At 50.1% G+C, this 21386-nt stretch overlaps 1 protein-coding gene across 5 annotated transcripts in view; it reads left to right on the plus strand.

Annotated features, from left to right (window-relative positions):
- The window catches only part of KANSL1 (KAT8 regulatory NSL complex subunit 1), an 89233-nt gene extending 68097 nt beyond the window's left edge, over positions 1 to 21136 (plus strand). For 2 of the 5 annotated variants that reach the window (XM_077312963.1, XM_077312962.1), the window contains exons 5-16: positions 3322 to 3437; positions 4173 to 4368; positions 5186 to 5351; positions 8817 to 9002; positions 10498 to 10659; positions 10986 to 11137; positions 13309 to 13341; positions 15988 to 16109; positions 17594 to 17651; positions 18075 to 18187; positions 20052 to 20298; positions 20836 to 21136. In XM_077312963.1, coding sequence (XP_077169078.1) covers positions 3322 to 3437; positions 4173 to 4368; positions 5186 to 5351; positions 8817 to 9002; positions 10498 to 10659; positions 10986 to 11137; positions 13309 to 13341; positions 15988 to 16109; positions 17594 to 17651; positions 18075 to 18187; positions 20052 to 20298; positions 20836 to 21063 — 1779 coding nt within the window. In that variant the 3' untranslated portion in view covers positions 21064 to 21136. The remainder of the gene's footprint in view (positions 1 to 3321; positions 3438 to 4172; positions 4369 to 5185; positions 5352 to 8816; positions 9003 to 10497; positions 10660 to 10985; positions 11138 to 13308; positions 13342 to 15987; positions 16110 to 17593; positions 17652 to 18074; positions 18188 to 20051; positions 20299 to 20835) is intronic. The other 3 variants (XM_077312964.1, XM_077312965.1, XM_077312966.1) reach the window with 3 other exon arrangements.
- The last annotated feature ends 250 nt before the right edge of the window (positions 21137 to 21386 follow it).

A 21386-nucleotide genomic window follows, 5' to 3' on the forward strand; every position in this document is an offset into this window, starting at 1 on the left:
GGCCTCCTTTGACTGGAGACACCACTAATTAAGGTGAATAGTGTAACGCGTTGTTTAATTCTCTGAGATGAAAGAGAAAATCATATTCCGCAGATAAAAATAGGCACGCTAGCGGGCAGTGAGTGGGGTGGAGTCAGGCAGCCCATTGGCACAGCCCGGTAGGTGGAGGAAGCATCATCTAGACTCCAGTGTGTCACAAGTAGAAAGTGGGAAGTGAAAGCACATGGCTTCAGATGGCAAAAGCACTGTTGCAAACCACACACAACCTGGCAGTCAAGTGCATATAATAATACACATATACCATTGAGAGGAACCTGTGCCTCTTGAGAAACCTTCAGGGTCAGCAGCGAGTCATTAGCCCCAAATCAGTAAGTGAGTGCATGTCAGCTAACTCTTAAAGCTAAAAAATAAAAAATTGAACAATGGTGCGCCTCTGAGCCCTTGTAGTCTGCTTTCCCCTTTTAACACTTGTGCGGTCACTTCCCTCCTCCTCTCGGCTGAGAAGGAAGGAAGGAAGGAAGGAAGGAAGGAAGGAAGGAAGGAAGGAAGGAAGGAAGGAAGGAAGGAAGGAAGGAAGGAAGGAAGGAAGGAAGGAAGGAAGGAAGGAAGGGGGCTGAGAGGGGCCATCTCTCCCCCACGGCTGAATCCCCAGCACCTCTGCAGGAATCCAGCACTGGCAACCCCCTCAAGTGCAAGCAAGAGGGTCACGTACGTTCGGTCCTCTTCCATACAAAAGCTGCCGCCTCATTTGCCCTCTCGCTTTCTCCCCAGCGGTTTTTCATTAAAACTTTTCACTTCCTCCCACTTCATCCGCCCTCTACCCCTCTTGTTCTAGGTAAGATTATTTTTAAGCACCTCCTGCCCACCCACCCTCCACCTTGTGCCAATGTCTTAGCAGGTTCTTGGCCTTCAAAGCCATCTTTTTTGTGCCAGGGCCAAGTCCTGAAACGTGGAAAGAAAAATTCCTCTGACATTTACGGAGTGCCTCTCCCTCTTCATTGGACGACTGCATTGTGTTGCCTCCCCATATCCTAAGAATTTGGGAGCTGTTGATTCTCCGATCGTACTGAATTTTCAGTACAAGAGCAGAACCTGTAGTCCTCACTCTGTGCACCAAATCTCTGCCCACTTTCTGTTCTCTGCCACCTTTTTCACTTTTCCTTATTTGAGCTGCAGTTCACAAAATAAAGATGCCTTGCCTTTTTTTAATTAGATGTATACCTCATTTCACGGTGCAGTTTCATTTTAAATGTTCATTCTAATGCAGTTTGAATTAAGGAAGTGGGTAGAAAGCAAGCACTTTGCTAGCCCGACACCCACCCCACCCCTGGTTGTAAATGTGTGATTTTCTCAATATCAGTGGATTAGGGAAGGTAGAACTAGCTAGTAATAAAAGTAGCTGATTTGCATGTAGTAATTTTGGAGGAAAGACCACCAACAGTTGCATCATCTTCTTTTTGATTACTTTTCCTTTGCCAGTGAAAGACTCCATTATATTTAATGGATCTCAAATAATACATCATGGGTAGGCAGGGTGTGTGTGCCTATTCTAGCCTTGAGCTGTCATAGATGTATAATGTATAATGCAGTGACATCAGAAGGGTAGTGGAGTAACCAAAACCCGGACGTTGACCTGTGGGTTTTTCCATGGGAGAGGACTGTGGAAGAATTGTCCTTCCCTGCCTGAATTGGAACAGTTAAAGGGTGTGAAATCACTTAGTTAAACTGAGCTTCCCATTTTGCCATCCATGCTCTTTCTGCCTCAGAATGCATATTAATGGTTGCAACAATGGAAACCGTTTGGTTTGTGGGTAATACATTTTCCTACCCAGGGAAATAATCCACAACCTCTCATCCTGCAGCTAACATGCTACCTCCACTGGATCTTCTTGAAACAAGGGAGTTAATGCCGAGGTTATTGGTTATTTCTGTTTTTCTCTGTATTTACATGGTTCTTTGAAGATATGGGCCAAAGCCCCACAGTACAGCGTTAGGGTTGTCACACTGTGAGCCAAGTGCCCAGAGCTTTCCAGAAGCAAGGGAGAAGCTCATTACTGGACAGTATCCTGCCACATTATGTGGAAGGTTTCACTTGAAATCGATTCTCCTTTCCCCACATAGGCAGCTTTATGCTGACTGCATTTGGGGACAGCCTTATATAGGAAGGTGGCAGAATGCTGCTCGCCATTTCAGAATTAGATGAAAAGTAGATGTTTTTTTAGATGTATTGTTTATTTATTTATTTACAATTGGGTTTGTATGACTGCCACTCCCAGAGCTGGCTCGCAGCGGTTTACAATTTCACAAGGGAGTGGCGGGCTATAAATCTAATAATAATAATACAATCCATACAGTAACAATGAAAATCCCCTTAAGCCTGTTAACAACATTCTAAAACTCAACACTCATCATTCCCCCAAATAATAAACATCCGACTTACAATGTTGACTTTACAAATATTTTCCAGGTTTTTCTTTTCTTGTACATTGAAAAGTTCATTGGCTAGAGCAGGGGTAGTCAACCGGTGGTCCTCCAGATGTCTATGGGCTACAATTTGCATTTCTAGCAATTTGCATTTGCTAGAGGGCTAGAGGACTTAGGACAGGAGTAGTCAAACTGTGGCCCTCCAGATGTCCATGGACTACAATTCCCAGGAGCCCCTGCCAGCATTCGCTGGCAGGGGCTCCTGGGAATTGTAGTCCATGGACATCTGGAGGGCCGCAGTTTGACTACCCCTGACTTAGGACAACCAATTTTAAACCTGTGTCTCTTTAACAGAGCTGAATTTTGTAAATGGCGCTGAAAAGCAATCCAAGACAACACACACATTTACATATATGCAGCGTTTGAAAATATGAGAAAATCTTTACATGAAAGTGCAATGTCCTCCCCTCCCAAAGAAGAGATGTACAACTTTGTGACTAGTTTTGTTTTGTCTAGGGAGCTCACAAGGTGTGTTAGCCTTGCCACGTTACGTAAACAGCAGTGCCTTTTGAAATTCTGTGCGAACTCTCATAAGCAGGCAGCAGATGATAACGAACTAATCATTAAAAAAGGCAAACCTAAGCGTTCTTCTCGCGAAGAGCTCTGGCAATGCCTCTCTGCAATCTAAGGGAGGTGCTGCTGGGGCTTTGAAGTCACCAAACCACGTTTCAGGCTGATGAACGCCCGGTTGCTTGGAAGCCAAACACACGCACCAAGTGTAAAGGCCACGTCTCCCAGTTCCGGAGAACTCCGGTGCCACACTACACCAATAGAGGTGTTTTTGCCATCTAGGAGCATTCTAACACTTGACACATATTTTTTTCCCCATCCCTGCAGGGCACCTCGATTTCTCAGACACCTGAGAACTTTTGTACGTCTGTTGGCAACACCCAAGAATCCCTACCTGCCAAAACTTGTGGAGTGCCGAAGCCGGTCAATGGTGTCATCAACACGTAAGTATCTTACAGGTCCCCCCCCCCCCCCCCCGGGACAAGATACATGTCGTGGAGTGACTTCTCTGGAAGTGCAGTTTCAACAAGATCCTTCATATATCGTGACTTATAGCCCTGTGAGCTCTTTGTGGATCGTGCCGTTCCACTGTTTGCAGGGTTTTATGCATAAGCTTCTTTCATAACAAGAAATATCAGCAGGGGTGGCCAAATTCTTGCACGGCCCTATGGGGAATGGCCCGTGGTTATCTGGAGAGCCCCAGTTTGGCCACCCCTGGGCTAGAGGAAAGGAAGAGAATTTATAGGACTGAAGGCTGCAGGAAGGCAGAATGAGGTAGAGGTGGACTATTGAGAAAAAATGAGATAGAAGTGGGTTTGATGGGGAAAGGTGAGGCCCAAACGAGGAATTTATGTTCAGGTGGGTAGCCGTGGCAGAAAGTGTGATACAAAAGCAAGGAAAGAGCACAGAAAGGAACGCGGGGAGCAGGGAATGTGTAACGGTGACCTTTTCCATGCAGGAGGGGGCAAGCTAGAGAATGAGGGTACAAAGAACTGAAAAGCCATAACCCTTGAGGAGTAGAAAAACTGAGTGTGGTATCAGACCTGGTTTTAAGAGTCCTTGCATGCATGAATCTGTTGGGCAACGCGGTGGTTATTTTGGTCGGTTTAGCTCTCGCAGGGTGTTTGTGTCGGAGCACAAGACCCAAAAATGCTCATGACATTTCTCTTCTTGGGCAGTCTACAGCCCGGCTTGACAGAGCACACTCAGGGAGATGGCTCGGAGGCGGAGGAGCTGCTGCGTAAAAAACAGAGGCTAAACCTAGTCTCTTTGCCTCCCGATGGATCCTGTGTGGCAGCCCGCACCCGCCCCGTCCTCAGCTGCAAGAAACGGCGGCTCGTTCGACCCAACACCCTGGTACCACTCTCCAAAAAGGTCAGCGGGTCATTTCTGTCTCTGGCTGGATAATGGGAAGAATTATTGCTAAGAGAGATCCAAGGGGGCAGAGAGGAGCAGAACTACTGAGTGAAAGTGAACTGAAATTGTCCTCCCTTTGGGCTTTGTATTTTCCCTGTAATGCGTGTATTAAAATATGTCAGAATTTGAGACAGGGGGAAGAGAAGGTGGGCAAGCTGTCCTGTATCTTGGCCTAGTCACTGGAGAATGGTTGTTTCGGTGGTTTTGCTTGTTATGCAGCGGCCATATTTTAGTCCGGGATAAATATATATGCTCTTGGTAAAAGTCATTTGCAAAAGCCACTTTGAGTCCTTGCTGGGGACAAAGACAGACAGGAAAGAGAGAAAGAGTCCGTTTCCACACTGGAGGCTCCATGCCAGGCTGCAGGCTGGAGTTTGAGTCGGGAGGTTGCCCCGCCTCTTCCTGCTCCCGCATGGGGGAGCATTTGGCCCGGTGCACCTTGTCCGTCCTGGATTTGTGCTCCCGCAGGGGAGCGGGAGCAGCGAAGTTCCCAGTGTGGAAATGGTCAGAGAGAAAAGAATACCCCACGAGTGCAAGATAAGCCTTGTAGCTCTTACAACACTTCCCGGCTTAGCCTCCGTGCCCTGGGTGGCGATCCAGCCATGCAGGCCAATAAATGTTCTTGGGTGTTGCCGTCCGGTAAGCTGCCCGTCTTCTCCTAAAGCACAGGCCCCAGTGTCTCTATTCGGAATTCAGGAGCGCAGGGAGACGACTAGCCAGTCCTCCGGTTCTGACGTTTCTTTGAACCCTCTCCTCGCCCCCCCCTTGCGTTCAGGTCCATCGCAATAGCATGGGGCGGTGCAGCTGTGATGTGAACCCCTTATGCGCGCTCTGTGGCACGCGCAGCTCGGCGCCTCCGGAAATCCAGTACGAAGCCCCCTTGATGGAACGCCTTTCGCAGTTGGACTCCTGCATCCACCCGGTTCTCTCGTTCCCAGACGGTAAGAAAGGCCTTGTGTTCCATTTGGGGAGGCCCGAAAGCAGAGAGGGATGCGTTTCTTGCTGTCTCGGGGTTCTGAAACGCCATTCCCAAGACATTGCTGTCCTAGATTGCCAGTAGCTGTGCTGCTCGACGTGTCTCTGTCTCTTTCTCTCTCTCTCTCTCTCTCTCTCTCTCTCTCTCTCTCTTTCTCTCTCTCTCTCTGTCTCTGCCGGTCTCTCTCTCCACCATGCAAGTCGGTTCATAAGGTGCTCTGCCCTCGTCTGGCCAAATTGGTTGCTGACTGGAAATTTCCAGATGACGTAATAACATCATAACAACCTCCCTGGGAAAGATGTTAGCTGGGGTTTTGAAAACCGCTAAGAGAGCGCCATCTGGGGGTACTCGGGAGACTTGCTTCCAGCTGGAGAGAGAAACACCCCCCCCACCCCCCACCCCCAAATATGCATACAAGCACAGGTCATGATGCGGCTTTGGCACAAATTAGAGGAATGCCTCTTCAGCTGGCCTTGGCAGATCAGAGAGAATTGTTCGCCTTAGTCAGCAGTGGGTTCTCAGTCTTGCACACCTGGAGTTCAGCCACCTGTGCGACCTGTATGTCCAACTGCTAGGCTTTGGCTTCCCCTGTTCGGTGCATAGCTGTGGTTAAAACAGCGTCGGATACATTGAGGCAGCTTGGAATACCCTCACAGGGCTGCTTGCCTTTCTGTCTCCTTGCACCCCCCCCCCCAGACAGACACCCAATTTTTTCTCTGTTAATATCTTCAGAGCCAGCTGGTTGTAGCGGTAAGAACTGCGGCCTCGAATTCAGAGAGCCAGGTTTGATTCCCCGTTCCTCCTCCGTATGCAGCCAGCTGGGTGACCTTGGGCCAGTCACAGTTCTCTCACTCTCAGCCCCACCTGCCTCACAGGGTGTCTGCTGTGGGGAGAGGAAGGGGAGGAGATTGTAAGCCGCTTTGAGACTCCTTCGGGTAGTAAAAAGTGGGGTACAAAGACCCAGCTCCTCTTTTTCATCAGCTGCTCTCTACACCAGCTGCTCATATTCTTTTAAAATCACTTTTCTACCTGAAGTCTCTGCTCTTATCCCCTATGGTGGGGATAGTCAACCTGTGGTCCTCCAGATGTTCATGGACTACAATTCCCATGAGCCTCTGTCAGCAAAAGCTGGCCTGCTTCTGTCTTCTTCATACTGGCCTGCTTCAGTCTTCTTCACCTTGTTGATGAGAAAGAGACAGTGTGTTAATTGCCCAGCTAATTAGCTTCTTTTCTTTGTGCTCTTTAGCCCAGGATCCTTCAGGCTTCTGTCACCCAGAAGCTCCCTCAAAAGGAAATTGTCCTCCCAGTGGCCCATCTATTGTTGCCATGGTAGACACAGGAGCCAGCTAGTGGCTGCCACTCCTTATTAGCTTATGGACAAGTAGATGGAGAGAAATAGGTTGGTAGGCAGTGCTGGGGAGGAGTCAGTAGCCATGGCTCACGTGGCACCAGTGTCACAGTGGGATGTAGTTGTGTGGACCTTGAGGACAGATGAAAGTTCCTCAGCAGGAAGTTGAAGGCCGGAACCTCACAGATCAGGGGTCTCAATGACTACTAGCCATGGTGTTGGAGGGGAACCTCCACATTCAGAGGCACTAAACCTCTGAATCCCAGAGCCAGGAGGCAACATCAGGGAAGGCCTTGGCCTCTCTGCTCTGTTGTTGGCTCTCCAGAGGAACTGGCTTCCTACTATGTGAGCTTTTTCTGACACACATGGGAAAGCACCGGTGAGTGAAAGCTGGGCATAACCCTGGAAGTGCAAATTTTAGAAGGTGGGCTCCAAATCAGATACCTGCACCTTAGAACGACTAATTGGAGCAGCACCTATCAGATTTTTCTTTGCCACCCAGCAAGCCCTTTGATTTTATACATGAGTGCGTTCCTCACAATAACTTGACCACTGAGGAAGGCTCCTTCGGGTAGAAACATGTTTAGCCCGTTCTCTGTCGGTCTATTCCATGTGCAGCTAGAAATGGGATGTTTTTTAAATTTATAGTGACTGTATTTTTAATATGCTGAATTAATTAGTGGTAAAATTATTTTTGCAGCTCGCCTGTTGGGTTCCTAATTTTTCTGGTTAGGTTGGGTTTTGGTTTCTCATTTTGGTTTTGCATTGCTCACGGTATGAGACAGGATGCTGGACTAGATGGACCCCTGGCCTGGGCTCTTCTTAGGTTGAAGGGGAGAGAGCATGCATCAGGATGTGAGATGCTAAGGCCTAAACAATTCTGAGCGGAAAAGGTTTCCTAAAGCTGTAGGTAGTCTATATGCAGATTTGCACGCCTGGTGCTTTCTTTACTTCTCTTCCTGAGTCCTGTGTTCTTCACCACAGCAGCTTTTTTGCTGTCTTAGTATATGTGTGGCCAGGCCTTTGATGGAGAGCATTCTTCAAGAGAACCTGAGTTAGATCTAGCCAGGTGGAAAAGGAAGGTGGGCGTCCTCTTTGAGCACTCAGAAAGGTGCTGCTGAGGACAGGAGGGACTGTGGGCAAAACCCATGTGGGACAAGAGGGATGGGACAAGCTGGAGTTAAAAAACCTGGCTAGGTCTCACCTTAAGGCTATTAGCCACCTTCCAAAGAGAGATTGAGAGGAGAAGACGACGGTTGTTTTGTCTTATACTGACCACCTCCTGTGGAGAGCTGCTAACTCCCTACCCCCACCCCAGGGCTTCCTTTTACCTCTCAGAGTCACCCCTTCACAAGGCTTGAAATGTGTAGCACCAGGTCCTGTGGTCTGAAGATCTGTATAAATAATTGCACCCAAGCTAGCTTTGCACTAGTGAGGAAGAAATGTCCGGCAGCAAGGAGATCTCGCTCCACCCCGCTGATGACCTGCTTTCTCTCCACGCACTGGCTTGATTCTCATGTTTCCTGTGTGGACACAGAGCGCCCCTTGCCCCCTCCTGTGCCGTTTCTCACGCCCTGAGCTACCTGCCTGCTGGAAGCAGAATAAGTCTTGCAGAGTGCGTACGGACAAGTGTCCTTCCTTAGCCTAGCTGCCGTTGTCGCATGCGTTCTTGGTTGGTGGAGAAGCTTAGGCGCGGCCTTGTTTGCTTGGCGTCATGGCCGATGAATCACTCACTGTGTTTTCACCTGTGCGACCTTGGCATTTGGCTACATCATGCTGCTTGATTCTCCTGGGTCCTGTGGAGATGTCTACTCGCTAAGCATTTCAGACTCTCCGTGGCGTTTCGAGGGGACGACTTGTAAACCGTGGTTGTGAATGGGGCTTGGCCGCAGTACAACGTTACCTGAGCATGCTTCAGTTGCTGGAAGCCAGGCCATGCTAGTCACCAAGAGGGTCACCCGTAAGATCTACCGGCCACACGCCTGCGGTGGCCGCCTTCGGGGAGGGTCCTCCCAGTAGTTCTCACTCCAAATGAAATACATGCAGTAATCCCAGCCTTTTGTGTGCCTCTTTCTCCTCCAGATGTACCGATGAGTTTGCATTTCCAGAGCATGCTCAAGTCCCAGCTGCAGAGCAAGCCTTGCGAGAAAGTCAAAGCTCCCAAAAAGCTCGCCCTGAAGCATCGACCGGCCATGCCTCCTAGCAGTCTCTCTGACCCGGTGCGCAAGGACCGCCACAAGCTGGTTAATACTTTCTTAGCCGCAGCCAGTAAGTGTCTGTGGGGCTTGATTTCCTTACTCGTATTCTTTTACTTGTTGTGTTTTTGGCCTTGCTTTTGGCAGGAAGTGCCTGGCCATTCCTGGAGGTGCGCAGTAACATTGCTTGAGATGAGCAGGGCCATCCTTGACTCACCCCTGGCATCTGTGAAACGGACATCGAGGGAGTGCCTCTGAGCGTGTGCAGAGGGCTTTCCCTTGACCTAGTGGTTCTAGATCTTTGAATGTGGATCAGAGCATCCAGGTCAGAGATGACGACTCGTCAGCGGGTTTGAGCCCCCCACCCCCCACCCAGGTCTCTTTTTGGAAATCAGGCACGATCAACGTGTGCTAGCCCATGCAAGCTGTTCTGGAGTAGCTTTACCTCAAAAAGAAAGGCAGAGCGCGGCCACTGATACTCGGGCGTTTTAGAGAAGGACACAGCTGAAGATATATTATTATTACTCTGTAGGGTCCTGACATGTCTGCGTTGTCCGGCCCTGGCTCTGGCACAGGTTTGGGTGCCAGAGGAGTGACTGGGGCCGTGGATTGGTTGCGCTCGGACTTAAAAGGAGCATTGGAGAGGGAAACAAAATAAAGATTGCCGTGTGCAGCCATTTTTAAAGAAATTTCATGGGGAAAGAGAAGGAAAGGGAGGAGAAGATGGGCCACATCAGTGGTGCTGCCCAGTGTCACTTGCATCAGCTTTGGGGCAGAGCTCTGTCTTAGCGTGGCTTCTTGGTGTCCTTTTTACTGGAGATACGCAGGGCTGCAGCTGCCACTCCAGTTCACAATGGGTGTGTGTGTGCCGTGCCCTGTTTCCTCCCCTCAGCCGCTCAGGGCGAATCAGGTGTTTGGAGAGATAACATTGTTGTCTGACCTGAATGATCTCCTGCCCGAGCCAGGTGTATCTGGGCTGGTTATCGCTGGTAGGTGTGGAAAAGGCACTCGGCACCAGTTTAGAGGGGCAGGGGCACCCTTGCATGCGCTCCAGGACCCTGGCTCTGAAAACGGGCAAGCTCTTCCACAACATGGTGTTCTCCAGAAGCCAGCTGTGGAGAATGGAAACGAGGCCTTAAAAGCAGAGTGCAGCCATGGACCTCTGCACCTTTTTGTAGCCTTACAAATATGTTTGAGAAAGAAGACAGCCACTCACTTTCCTTCCGCCTCATTGCCTTTCTCCTTACTCCAGGGGTGGCCTAACTGTGGCTCCCCAGATGTCCGTGGACTACGATTCCCATGAGCCCCTGCCGGCACGGATTGTAGCCCCACGGACATCTGGAGAGCCTCTTTAAAGGACTGTTCTGAATGGTGCAGCTGCTTGGGTGACAGCATACAGGTTTGCAAATAACAACATTAGCCATGAAGAAAAGCCACTAAGCAATTAGCAGCTGAAAACCTCAAGCGCTGGATGCCTGCAGCACTGCCCCGTGTGTGCCCCTCACAGGCCAGGAAAGAGAGGTGAAAGCAGGGTGTTTTCATGGCTCTCTTTCTGTTCCACTCCTCAGCGTGCTCCCATCACAAAAGCGAGCCAGACAAGGCACCCAGGCAGTCCTTAGACGATCTAAGGGCCGCTCCCAAGGCCGAGAGAGCGCCAGAGCGCTCGCTTCTCCTGACTTCAGTTCATGAGAGAAAGCGCTTGCGGGACAGCTCCTCCGAGAGAAGCGAAGGTAGGCTGGCCCACAGCCCGGTCTGTTCGGGGAGCGCTTTTGGGTTTCGTCTCGCTTGTCCCCCTTCGGCTTTTGGAGAAGGGTGCTTGCCGCTTCCGGGGAGTTAAATAAAAGGGCGTGGTGTCAGGTGCTGCCCGTCTCTCTTCTTGTGTGCTTTAACTGCTTCCTCCCCCAGGGAAGGAGGGCCTGCCCGAGGAGGTTCCTCCCTCTTGTGCTGTCTGTGGTTCCTTTTTGCGTAGGCCACTCGATCGCAGGTTGGCTCAGTGTGGTTGTGGCGGTGAGGAGACGCTATTCAGCGCACCGTCTCTTTTGTCTCCTTCTCGCAGTGTTAAAGCACCATGCGGATCTCGGAGGCCCGAGCTACCTGTCGGGCACTGTGGCCTCCTCCGCTCACAGCCCCCTGGTGCGGCAGCTGTCCTCCGCCTCGGAAAACTCCACCCCTGCCAGCACAAGCTCCTTCGGCGCCTCCAGTGCATCGGTAAGTATTTTGGGAGGGATCGCCCGTGCCCAGAGTGACTGCCCTGCATGGGGTATGACGTCACCTGGATAACCAGTCCTCCATCCAGGATTCGGAAAAAGCCCCACCCTACCACCCATGTTCTTTGTTGGCCTCTCATGTTGACATGGTGCCACATCCCATATTCATCATTCTGTATAAGTACTAAGAATTGTACTTTGGCGTCACTTGCCTTCTGCCTCTGGAGCGCTCACTGAGCCAGGTGGGCTGTTGGCTTTCTGGAATTGGACAATGTGGCCTGCGTTCCTTAAAGATTACCTGCGCCTCTCTGCCTCCCTCACCAGCCCTCCTCTGTGGTCGCATCCTCCATGAAATAGCTATATGAGGCCTTCCTCCGTAGTCACTTTTTAAAGTCAGACCTGCCTGTCTTGGGAAGCACCATTACTATAGACAGAATCATTAGGAAAAAGCACCCTCAGCCTGAACCTGGGGTTTGAACCAGCTGAAATTGATAGGGTACTTCAGTCCAGGAAGTGTAATTCAGCCCAGGGAATTCGGACCAGGCAAATACACTGTGCATTTTCAGAACGAAAGAAGAAGAGGATGAAAAATAAAGATAGATGGTAGGAGCTGCCACCAAGAGGTTTGGTGCAGCCTGTAGGTTATCCACCCCTGTAAGCTCCTCCCACAGCTTTCTCAGCTCGTATGATAATATAAGTTAACGGTTACAGCATTGATCCTAGACAAGGTGACCTTCTTCGGTCTCCGTATGTGTAGTAGATTAGTGTTATATTTGACTCATTGTTGTGCTTATAAGCTGAATATAGTTTCGGCAAGTCTTCGTTTTTTCCAGAAAGGACACAATATATATTTTTTCAAATTAAAATTAGACATTAGTTTATCTCCTGTACCCCCATCGCCCCTGTCCCCAGATGTATGGCCAGTTTCAAGGTCCTCACTTGATACAACTTGCCGCCAGCAAATTCCACATGATTTCTCCCTGGCTCCAAACTTGTCCCGCTCTACTGCTGACTTTATACCTCCCTCCTCGGTTTGGAGGTTGCCTGATAAAATGTTTTCAATGGGAACGGTCAGGAGTTACTCTCCAGTTTCTTAACCAACCCCTTTATAGAAGCTGCAGTGGGCTCTGTCTTCGCTTAAGAAGCCCTCGTTGAAACCACTGGCAGCCATGCAGTCCAAGAATATTCTCTCTTTTTTTCTTCCTCTCTTTGTTCGTTGTTTGCTTAATAACCATGCCCTTTGTAAGATGGGCAAATGAAGCATGCTGTTTTCTGCAGAGCAGTTTCAGTGCCCCGTGAGCCACCTTCAGATGGGTCATCTTGCTAATCTTAACACCTAAAATGCGTGATGCGCACAGCCCACAAAGAAAAACACGCGTCTTACATGGAACGGATAACTCTTCAAGTTCCTTTCATACACAAGGGAGCTTTTTCCTGCTGCGTTTTTTGGGGAATGTCTGATCTGCCCATAGGCCCAAGCAATTTGGAGTTCCTGGCCTCCAAGTGTTTGGGGAGGGGGGGGGGGCATGAATGCTTTCCCCAGCCTAACTCTGGAAGGTTCTGAATGATACTTTGTGCAGGCTCAAGGCCTGTTCCTGCAGCTGCACAGAGTGTCACTCAAAGACAATCTGTTTCAGATCAGAGTCTGTTCTAAGAATGGTTGCCAACTTCCTTCATGAAGGCAATTCCTGTACCCAAAACCAGCCACATGTCAGGGGGGGGGGGAAGCTGCCTTCATTGGCTATCTTCCCATGTTACAAGCAGGTGACTCAGAGATTATGCTTGCTGTTTATGCCCATATCGAAGAAATTAATGGCAGATTGTGACTTGCCCTGGTCTTGCGTAACCACAGGGCCTCCTGCTTCTCTGGACGCATGTTTGGGATTCCTGTGGTGGGGCTTTGCTGTGTGTGCCTCCTCAGATGTCTAAATAATGAGGAGCCCCCAGATGCATGTCAGATGACCTCTCTTTAGCCAATCAGTGGCAGGACTTGTGTGTGTGTAACAATCCTGCATCACTGCTCTGCAGTGAGGCCCATGAAATCGCTCACTGCCGCTGCTGCACCTCTCCCAGCCAGCCTCTTATGTCTGTTGCTTTTGTGATTAAAGATTAGTTGTAACAGCAGCTGATGCCTGTCTTCAGCTTTCACCCCCTTTTGTCTACTTTATACAGATTAAGGGGGGCATGGAGGACACCGATGCTATGGTAAATCACGAGTAGCTTCCTTGAAGATTTTGTTTGTGTGTATAGATATTTGCCTTGAATTGCGTATCTAGCATGCTCCAACCTAAGGGTAAAACGTAAACATTTAAGACTTGGATGTACACCGCCCTGAGATGTCATCGTGAGGGGCGGTGTATAAATGGAATGAGTGGAGAAATAAAAAGACATTGGTGTAACATTTCCGGGTAGCCACAGAGATAATAGATATATATAGGGGACAGTGATTTTCCCCAAGGTTCCATACAGTCTCCCATGATTTTCAGCATCTCTGTAAAGCTGTACTAGCAGCAAATCTCAGAGAGGCTGTGGGAACTGTGGACAGTTTGAGAATGGGTGAGGGCTAACAAACTGACACTTAAATCTCAGAAAAACAGAGGTGCTGCTGCTGGTGGAAGGCCTGACCCAGGAAATGGGTTATTCCCTGTTCTGGATGGGGTTGCACTCCCTTTTAAGCAGTCTGTTTGTAACTTGAGGTTGCTCACGGACCCAGGCCTTCTGTTGAATGAAAAGGTGGCAGCAGTTGCCCTGGTTCCTCACGGCAGCTTTGGCTAGTGAGCTGGCCCTTCTTGGTCAGAGAAGATCTTGCTACTGGCAGTGCGTTCCTTGGTAACATCTAGATTAGATTACTGCAGTTCACTGCATGGGGCTGCCCTTGAAGACTGTGCAGAATGCTGCAGCAGTTCAGGAGTTTTAAGTTGAATGTTATATTTCTAGCTGTGTTTCAATTATGTAAGTGTGTTCGTGTTTTGGTTGCCCACGGAAATGTTGCCTGAAAACATTTTGAACAAATAACCGTGCAAATTGTAGCTGTCTTTGCAAACATAAAATGAGAACCAGCTATAGGATGGCTGGCTAAGCCCATAGAGAAGATGGGGACATAAATATGGAGATGTATATTTCAGTCCTTGTTGAGAGATGCCCACTGAAATAGGAAGACGAATGGGGGGGCAGGAGGGGTCTTGCTTTGCTTTGAGCAGCTACTGAGGCCAGAAAGGGCTGTAACTTGAGGGAAACCATCTCTCTGAATCTGCCATTAAAAAACACACACACAGGCATGCATTTTTGATCTGTGGGTAAAGCAGCCATTGAAGAATTTTTGGCAATTGCTTTGGCTGATTGAGGAGAAGGCAGCATGCTCCTTTCTGCTCATAGATCATGGGAGCTGGTAAAGTCACATGAAACACTGTGGATATATGGAAGAGAAGGGCAGCAGTCACAAGAGCAGAGATTTTAAGAAGGGTGGTTTGATTGGAGGAGGCAGAATATTTGGTTTTAAACTTTCATGCCCCTGGATGCTTTGGGGAAGATACCCCAGAAAGTACATTGGATGTGGGACTAGTAGTTCTTTGACTATCTAGACTTTTCCCCAAATATACACACTGTAGTTCACACTGTAGATGTAGGTAAAAGGTAAAGGTATCCCCTGTGCAAGCACCGAGTCATGTCTGACCCTTGGGGTGACGCCCTCTAGCGTTTTCATGGCAGACTCAATACGGGGTGGTTTGCCAGTGCCTTCCCCAGGCATTACCGTTTTACCCCCCAGCAAGCAAGCTGGGTACTCATTTTACCGACCTCGGAAGGATGGAAGGCTGAGTCAACCCTGAGCCAGCTGCTGGGATCGAACTCCCAGCCTCATGGGCAGAGTTTTCAGACTGCATGTCTGCTGCCTTACCACTCTGCACCACAAGACGTAGACCAGGGATAATCAAACTGCGGCCCTCCAGATGTCCATGAACTACAATTCCCAGAAGCCCCTGCCAGCATTTGCTGGCAGGGGCTCCTGGGAATTGTAGTCCATGGACATCTGGAGGGCCGCAGTTTGTCTACCCCTGACGTAGACAATGTGGGAAAAGAGCTCCCTGACGAGGAGAATGGTTTTTTTTCCCGCCACCACGTTATTCTCGATACTGGTGCTGAATTGCTTCCGTCCGGAGTTATCCTGACAACAGAGAAGCGGGAAAGCATTTCCAGCTTCTCTTGCTTTCATTTTCTTTTTCAAGTATGCTAATTCCCTCTCCGCAACAAGCTGCCTGCCGGATTCTGTTTACATAAGAATTCTGGTGTGTTGCCCTCCCTAATTTGGTTAATCTATCTGTGTATTCTGCCAATTAGCGATAATTGTTACAGATAATGGTGGAGGACAGAGGTCAGGAGCCCCAGGTCTTCTACCAGCACCTGAGCCCAACTCCCTGAAAACTTCCATTCATCCCTGGAACCTTTTAAAAGTGCCGTGAGATTAGGGCAGTCCTGTTCCAGGGTAACAAGTTGCACAAACAGGACCCACAAATATATACCTGGACTTTCTGTTGTGATGTGGCCACAGCAGGGTCTCACCTTGAGTTTCCTGCAGAAAGCTTAGGGTGTTAAATGGTGACTAATAAACTGCAGTCATAGTACAGGACTGTTTAAGAGCTGCCTTGGGATTTGTACTAGAAGGGCTGCAGAGTCTTGGCCTTCGCCAGATGCGCACCAGGAGAGTCAATCTGCAACCTTTGGGGAGGGACAGTCAACAGGGCAGACTAGAAATCCAACTGGGCACCTCCTCACCTCGTGCTGCTTTATGGTGGTCTTGGCATGTTTTTCCATCTTCCTGTTTCTCATGACCTTTTGTCCTCTCCTTCTATGCAGCAGCAGCCACGGAGGAGGAGAGGGGAAAGCTCTTTCGACATTAATAACATCGTCATCCCTATGTCTGTCGCGGCAACCACTCGAGTAGAAAAACTGCAGTACAAGGAAATCCTGACGCCAAGGTATGCACCCCAAAACAGGTGGAGGGGCGTGTTGCAGGTCCTGGTAGCTTTCTGAACGGTAACCATTCTGTCCTGTTAAAACACAGACTAGCACCCCAGCGGTAAGGAGGCATAGAGAAGCTGCGTCTTATCAGAAATTTATATTCATTTATATTTATACTTTGATTTCTAGGCTGCCCCTCCCCACAAGCAGGCTCGGGGTGGCTCACAGCATATAGAGTCACATGCAAAACACAGTAAAGCAATTTAAAATTGACATCTCTGTTCTGTTCTGCAACCCCCACTGTCTCATTCAGTGTTCTTCTCAGTGTTGGCAAATTTCAAGGACATGGGGGGGGGACATCAGTTTGGAGTTGGAATGTAGAGAGAGGGCACATGAAGTGGGTAAGGTAGAGAGAGGCCCATAGCTGACCGGGCCTCAGCTGACCGGGCCTCAACCCTAGGCCTGGGTGAAGAATGCCGTTTTGCAGTCCTTGCAAATCTTTGCTGGCTCCGTCAGGGCCCAGATCTCTACTGGTATGACTAAGTGTTCGTGTTTAATTCCTTACTCTGGGATTCTTCTATCATATCTCAATCATTCTGCACGTCCTTTTCCTCCCTAAATGAGAAATACGGTCACCACATTCCCAGTTAATGAGAAATTTTAGCCTGGTAGCTATTCTGGGGTCGAGAGCGGTGAGCGTGTCAGCCTAGGGCTCAAAAGACCTGGATTCCAATCCTCACTCAGCCATGAAGCTTGCGGAATGCATCCGGTCGGCTGCTTTCTCCCTCCGATTTATCTCCCTCTTGACAGGATTGTGAAATAAGGGGGAAGGGCGAGGGGGGAGCACCACACAGGTGTGAGCAGGCTGGTCCCTAGTTCCAAGGAGCTGTTGAGGTTAGAAAGTTGATAGTTCTAGGTGTCAGGAGGGAGCCTGGGGGTTGTTCCTGGGGTCAGGGAGGCATAACTAGAAGCCGGACAGGTGGCAGCTGCCAGGTGCTCTGAGCCCAAATCCCCTTCTGATGAACCTGGAGGGAATCTTAGGGCAGCCTGGGACAGGGGATCTCCAGCATGGAGTCCACATTAGCGACTGCCTCAAAGACATTTGTGGAGTCCTCAGGCGAAACCTATTGTGGGAAGCAGTCAGCTTGGCCAAGGGGGTTGCTGTGTGGGCAGATACCTGGAGAACGTACGAGCCCCTTGCTGGAGGTCACTACAGCACCCTGCGTCCTGCAAGAAATTGATCTAGACGGCAGTGAAGAAGCCTCCCAATACAGCTTTCGTTCTCCTTTTCCTATTGCCAACCTCGTAGGGCTGTTGTGAGGATAGCGCTACGTGCAACACATGATTCTCCAGGGAGGAAGGGCAGAATAGAAGTGCGAGAAATACCTTCCCCTCTAACGAAGTAGACGGTAATTTGGGCTTTCCCGTGAGCAGCAGGTTCCTTCCCTGCTGCAGTCGGTGCTAAGGCCCTGCCTCTCACCTTTCCCGGTCTGTGTTGCAGCTGGCGTGTTGTAGATACCGGTGCTCTGAAGGTGAACCCGGATGAAGATAACGAAGAGGTAACAATAGGAACGGGTTTTGGGGGGAAGGGAGAGGGCGGGATATGAGTAGATGTGAGCCACAATACTTGACATCAAGGCCAGAACATGTGAATTTGAGAGCAGGCCCTTGAAAGCACAGCCAGATGTCAGGGAGCAAAGGTTATATGTAACTCTATAGTAATGCTTCAATGTTTGCTTCTTTATCTGCACCGCCAATCAGAAGCTGGCTGGGCAAGAGCTTACTAAGCCAAGCTCCTGACTTGGTGGGCGCCCCCCCCAAAATGTCGGCAGGTGCCAGAGTGCCCCGAGAGCACCATGTTCAGGACCACTGGCTTGGTGGTTCAGCCTCTTCTGTCCTTCATGCTGGAAGCATCGTCGTGAGCCGTCTTTGAGCAAGTCATTGAAACGGTTCGGTTCACCTCTGTGCCGTTGCCCTTTCAGATAGAGGACCTGTCGGACGCTGCCTTCGCCACTCTTCATGCCAAGTGTGAGGAGATGGAGCGGGCCAGGTGGCTGTGGAGCACCAGCATGCCACCCCAGCGGCGGGGCAGCAGGTAAGACTGGCAGCTCTCTCAGTGCCCCTACACACTCACACCCCAATTCCCGAAGGAGCAGGAGCCCTGATCAAACTAGAGACCTCTCTAGAAGCAAAACCCCAATGCTGGGCTGGCAGGAAAGGGGCTGCCTGTGGGAAGTACCATTGGTCCTGAGTGGCTGCCAGGGTGTCCTCTCTGACCCCTGGTGGCAGAAGTCATGATATTGGACTTGTTCACAGAGGCTTCCTCGTATTTGCTCGACGTCATTTGAAGTGCTTCTATCGGCCTGGCTAGTCTTGCATGGTTTAGCCAAGGCTTTTGTTGGGAGCCTCACGGTTGACTCATGTCTGTGGCAGCTGGTGACCTGGCCACCATGGTCACCTGCCCTGCTTTGCAGTATCCCAGTGGCAGAGTTTGTAACGAATGAGTCAAATGTGGCGGCTTGCCTGCCAGAGCTCTCTGCCTCCTTGACACGTTTCTCCTCTTCACCTGTGCTCTGCTTATGGCAAAGATCAGTTCGAGCTCTGTGGCTTGAAATGGGAGGGCGTTTCGTCGGGCAAATGGTTTCGAGGTCATTGCCTTCGGCTGCTTTGCATTCTGTGAAGAGAATCTTTGAAAATACCTTAAGCAGCTTGTGGTCCCTGTGCAGGTACACTCTTGGGCCTCTGAGCAGGTTGCAAAGCAAAGTTTGGAGCCTTCTGGAACTAAACGTAGAAAATTGGCCACCAGCCCTGCCGAAGTGCAAGAGCATCAGCCTGCATGCTCCCCGTTCAGTTCTTCTTCGGCCACCAGAGTGACAGCATCTTTCTTTTTAACTACTGGAACGGAGCCAGGCTTTTGCTTGCCTCTTGGGACCCCCTTTTGCCCACACGAGATCCCCTTTTAAAAAGCACCTCCAGCACGGTGGCAAATAGCCCAGCGCTGATGGGCAGCATCGTCGACCAAGTGCAGCAATTGGAGCCCGGCTCATTTTGCTCGGGGGTTTTTACTAAGCAAGCTCGTTGGAATTGCTCCACGTGTCTCAGACGGAGCTCCTTCTGCATTGGATTGGATTGCTCAGGTACGGGAAGCCTTCAGGCGGTGCCCTCAGCCCTCAGCACGGTGACTTTGGCCCCTTAAGCAGGCGATACTGGGCAAGGTTCCTTGACCATTAAATTCTAGGCGCCATGCATGTGCCACCCCCTTTTGAATAGAAGGAAAAGAAAGAAAGAGAACCCCTGAGATCTCCCTCCACTTCCACCTCTGCTTCTGGCACGGCTTCTCCTTTTGGAAGATGCTGGAGAGAAGGCCCCCCTCTCACACTTCTGTGGCCAGCATTTCACAATTCGAACAGGCGACCCAGAGAGGTGTCTGCCCCACCTCCTTGAAACAGGCCAACAAAACTCTTAATGTAAGATTGTATGGCGTTTGGGCTTCCCACTGCACCTGGGATTTCCAGGAAATGCCCATCAGTGGGGGCTGGGTGCCCCCCAACCATCGTCTGTAGAAAACTGTTAAGACTCCAGCAAACAAAACAAGATTAAAGATGTGCAAACCTAGGAAAAGGGCAACTCCAGGGACTGTTGCCATTTTGCCAATGGAGAAGTGGGCAGTTTTAGGGAGCACTAGGGGGAAAAACTTACAGGAGCAGTTTTTGATTCCAGCTAAGCAACCCCTTCTCCCATCCCAAAAAAACCCCCAGGCATACTCTTCAACCCGGTGGATTTTGCTCTAAAAGGTTCCAAATTTCGCTCCACAGAGTCCTAGTAATGTGACTGCACAGATTACAACTTGAAGAGCATTAGTAAAAGGGAAGCAGAGCCCTGTTTTGAACAACGCCTGTGGCTTTTCTTTGTTTTCAGTATGCATAGTTCTACATCACAGAGATGTGTGTTAATTCCAGGTCTTACAGATCAGCGGATGGACGGACAACCCCGCAGATGGGGAACCCATCGACCCCCCAGCCAGCCTCCCCTGAAGTGGGCAATGGCCACTCGCATTCTGACTTCTCCCACACCCATTCTCCACGCAGCCCTATCAGCCCCGACCTGTTCTCTGGCCCCCACACCCCTCTGTCCCGGGACTCCATGCGGCATCTCTCCACAGAGGACACGCGATGTTCCACGCCGGAATCAGGCTTTGATGAACAGGTGAGCGGGGCAAGTCCCTCCTGGCTCCCGAGCATTCTTGGCATGGCAGGTTTTATCCATGTAAAGAAAATGCTTGTCATACTTAAAGGAAAAGCCTTATAAATAGGTTCTCAGGATCCTCTGCAGTGGGGATGAGCCCTTCCCGGAGAGGAATCCTCCAATCAGCCGCCAGTTTCATTGGTGGGCAGTAAGTGCCTTCCACCAAGTTCTGGGAACGAAGTCTGGTTTCTATCCAGTTTGGATGACGGATGGAAGGAAGACAAAACATTGGAACTTACCTGAAGGTTTCTTCCCTTCAGTGGGGTGAAGTCCTCCACATCCCATCGCAAAATAGAAAAATGACAATGCAATTTATTATGGAGATGAGCTAAACTATGATTGGAGGGTCAGCCTTGCTCTGAGCCAATGCAGATTGAAGTCTGTCCGTGTGTGTCTGCAAATCGGACTGGGGGTTGCGGAGTACCTGTGTCTTCACACACACACACACACACACACACACACACACACACGTGTAACCTGCTTGCCTGTTCCTTTCAGACCGTACAACCCTGGGACCGCCGCAGCTTCCCCCTGTCCTACAACCCCAAGACAGAGTGTGAGGACCAGTTGGATCCCCAGGACCGGTCTTCACGCTGCACACGGCGCACGTCGGGCAGCAAGCCCCCCCGGGAGACGGACGGAGCACCCACCTCGCCCACCCTCGCTAGCCTCAAGAGCCGGAATCCGGGGGCAGCAGCCACAGTCCAGCGGCCGGCCCACAGATAAGAGACGGACAGGACGAGGAAAGCAAAAAGCAATCCACCAAACTAACTCTTGGCATTAAAGCTTCCAAAATCTGCGTTTGATATTCAAACATCCTGCTGGGAATTTTCACAGTTTTTAGTGAATTTAAGGAGTTTAGAAACTGTTTTTTTTTTCCTCCTCCTCCCCCCCCCCTTCTTTCTCTTTCAGTGTTTCCTTGTCACAGACACATTCTCCAGATCTCTCTGGTCTAGTGAGGAGAGCAGGCGTGTTGCCCCCTCCCCGTGCTTGGGGGTCTCCTTCTGGGGCCCAGGGTGAAGCTGGCTGATTCTCCCTGGAATCCCTTC

The sequence above is a fragment of the Paroedura picta genome, chromosome 16, assembly GCF_049243985.1.
Source record: "Paroedura picta isolate Pp20150507F chromosome 16, Ppicta_v3.0, whole genome shotgun sequence".
NCBI classification, from domain to species: Eukaryota; Metazoa; Chordata; class Lepidosauria; order Squamata; family Gekkonidae; genus Paroedura; species Paroedura picta.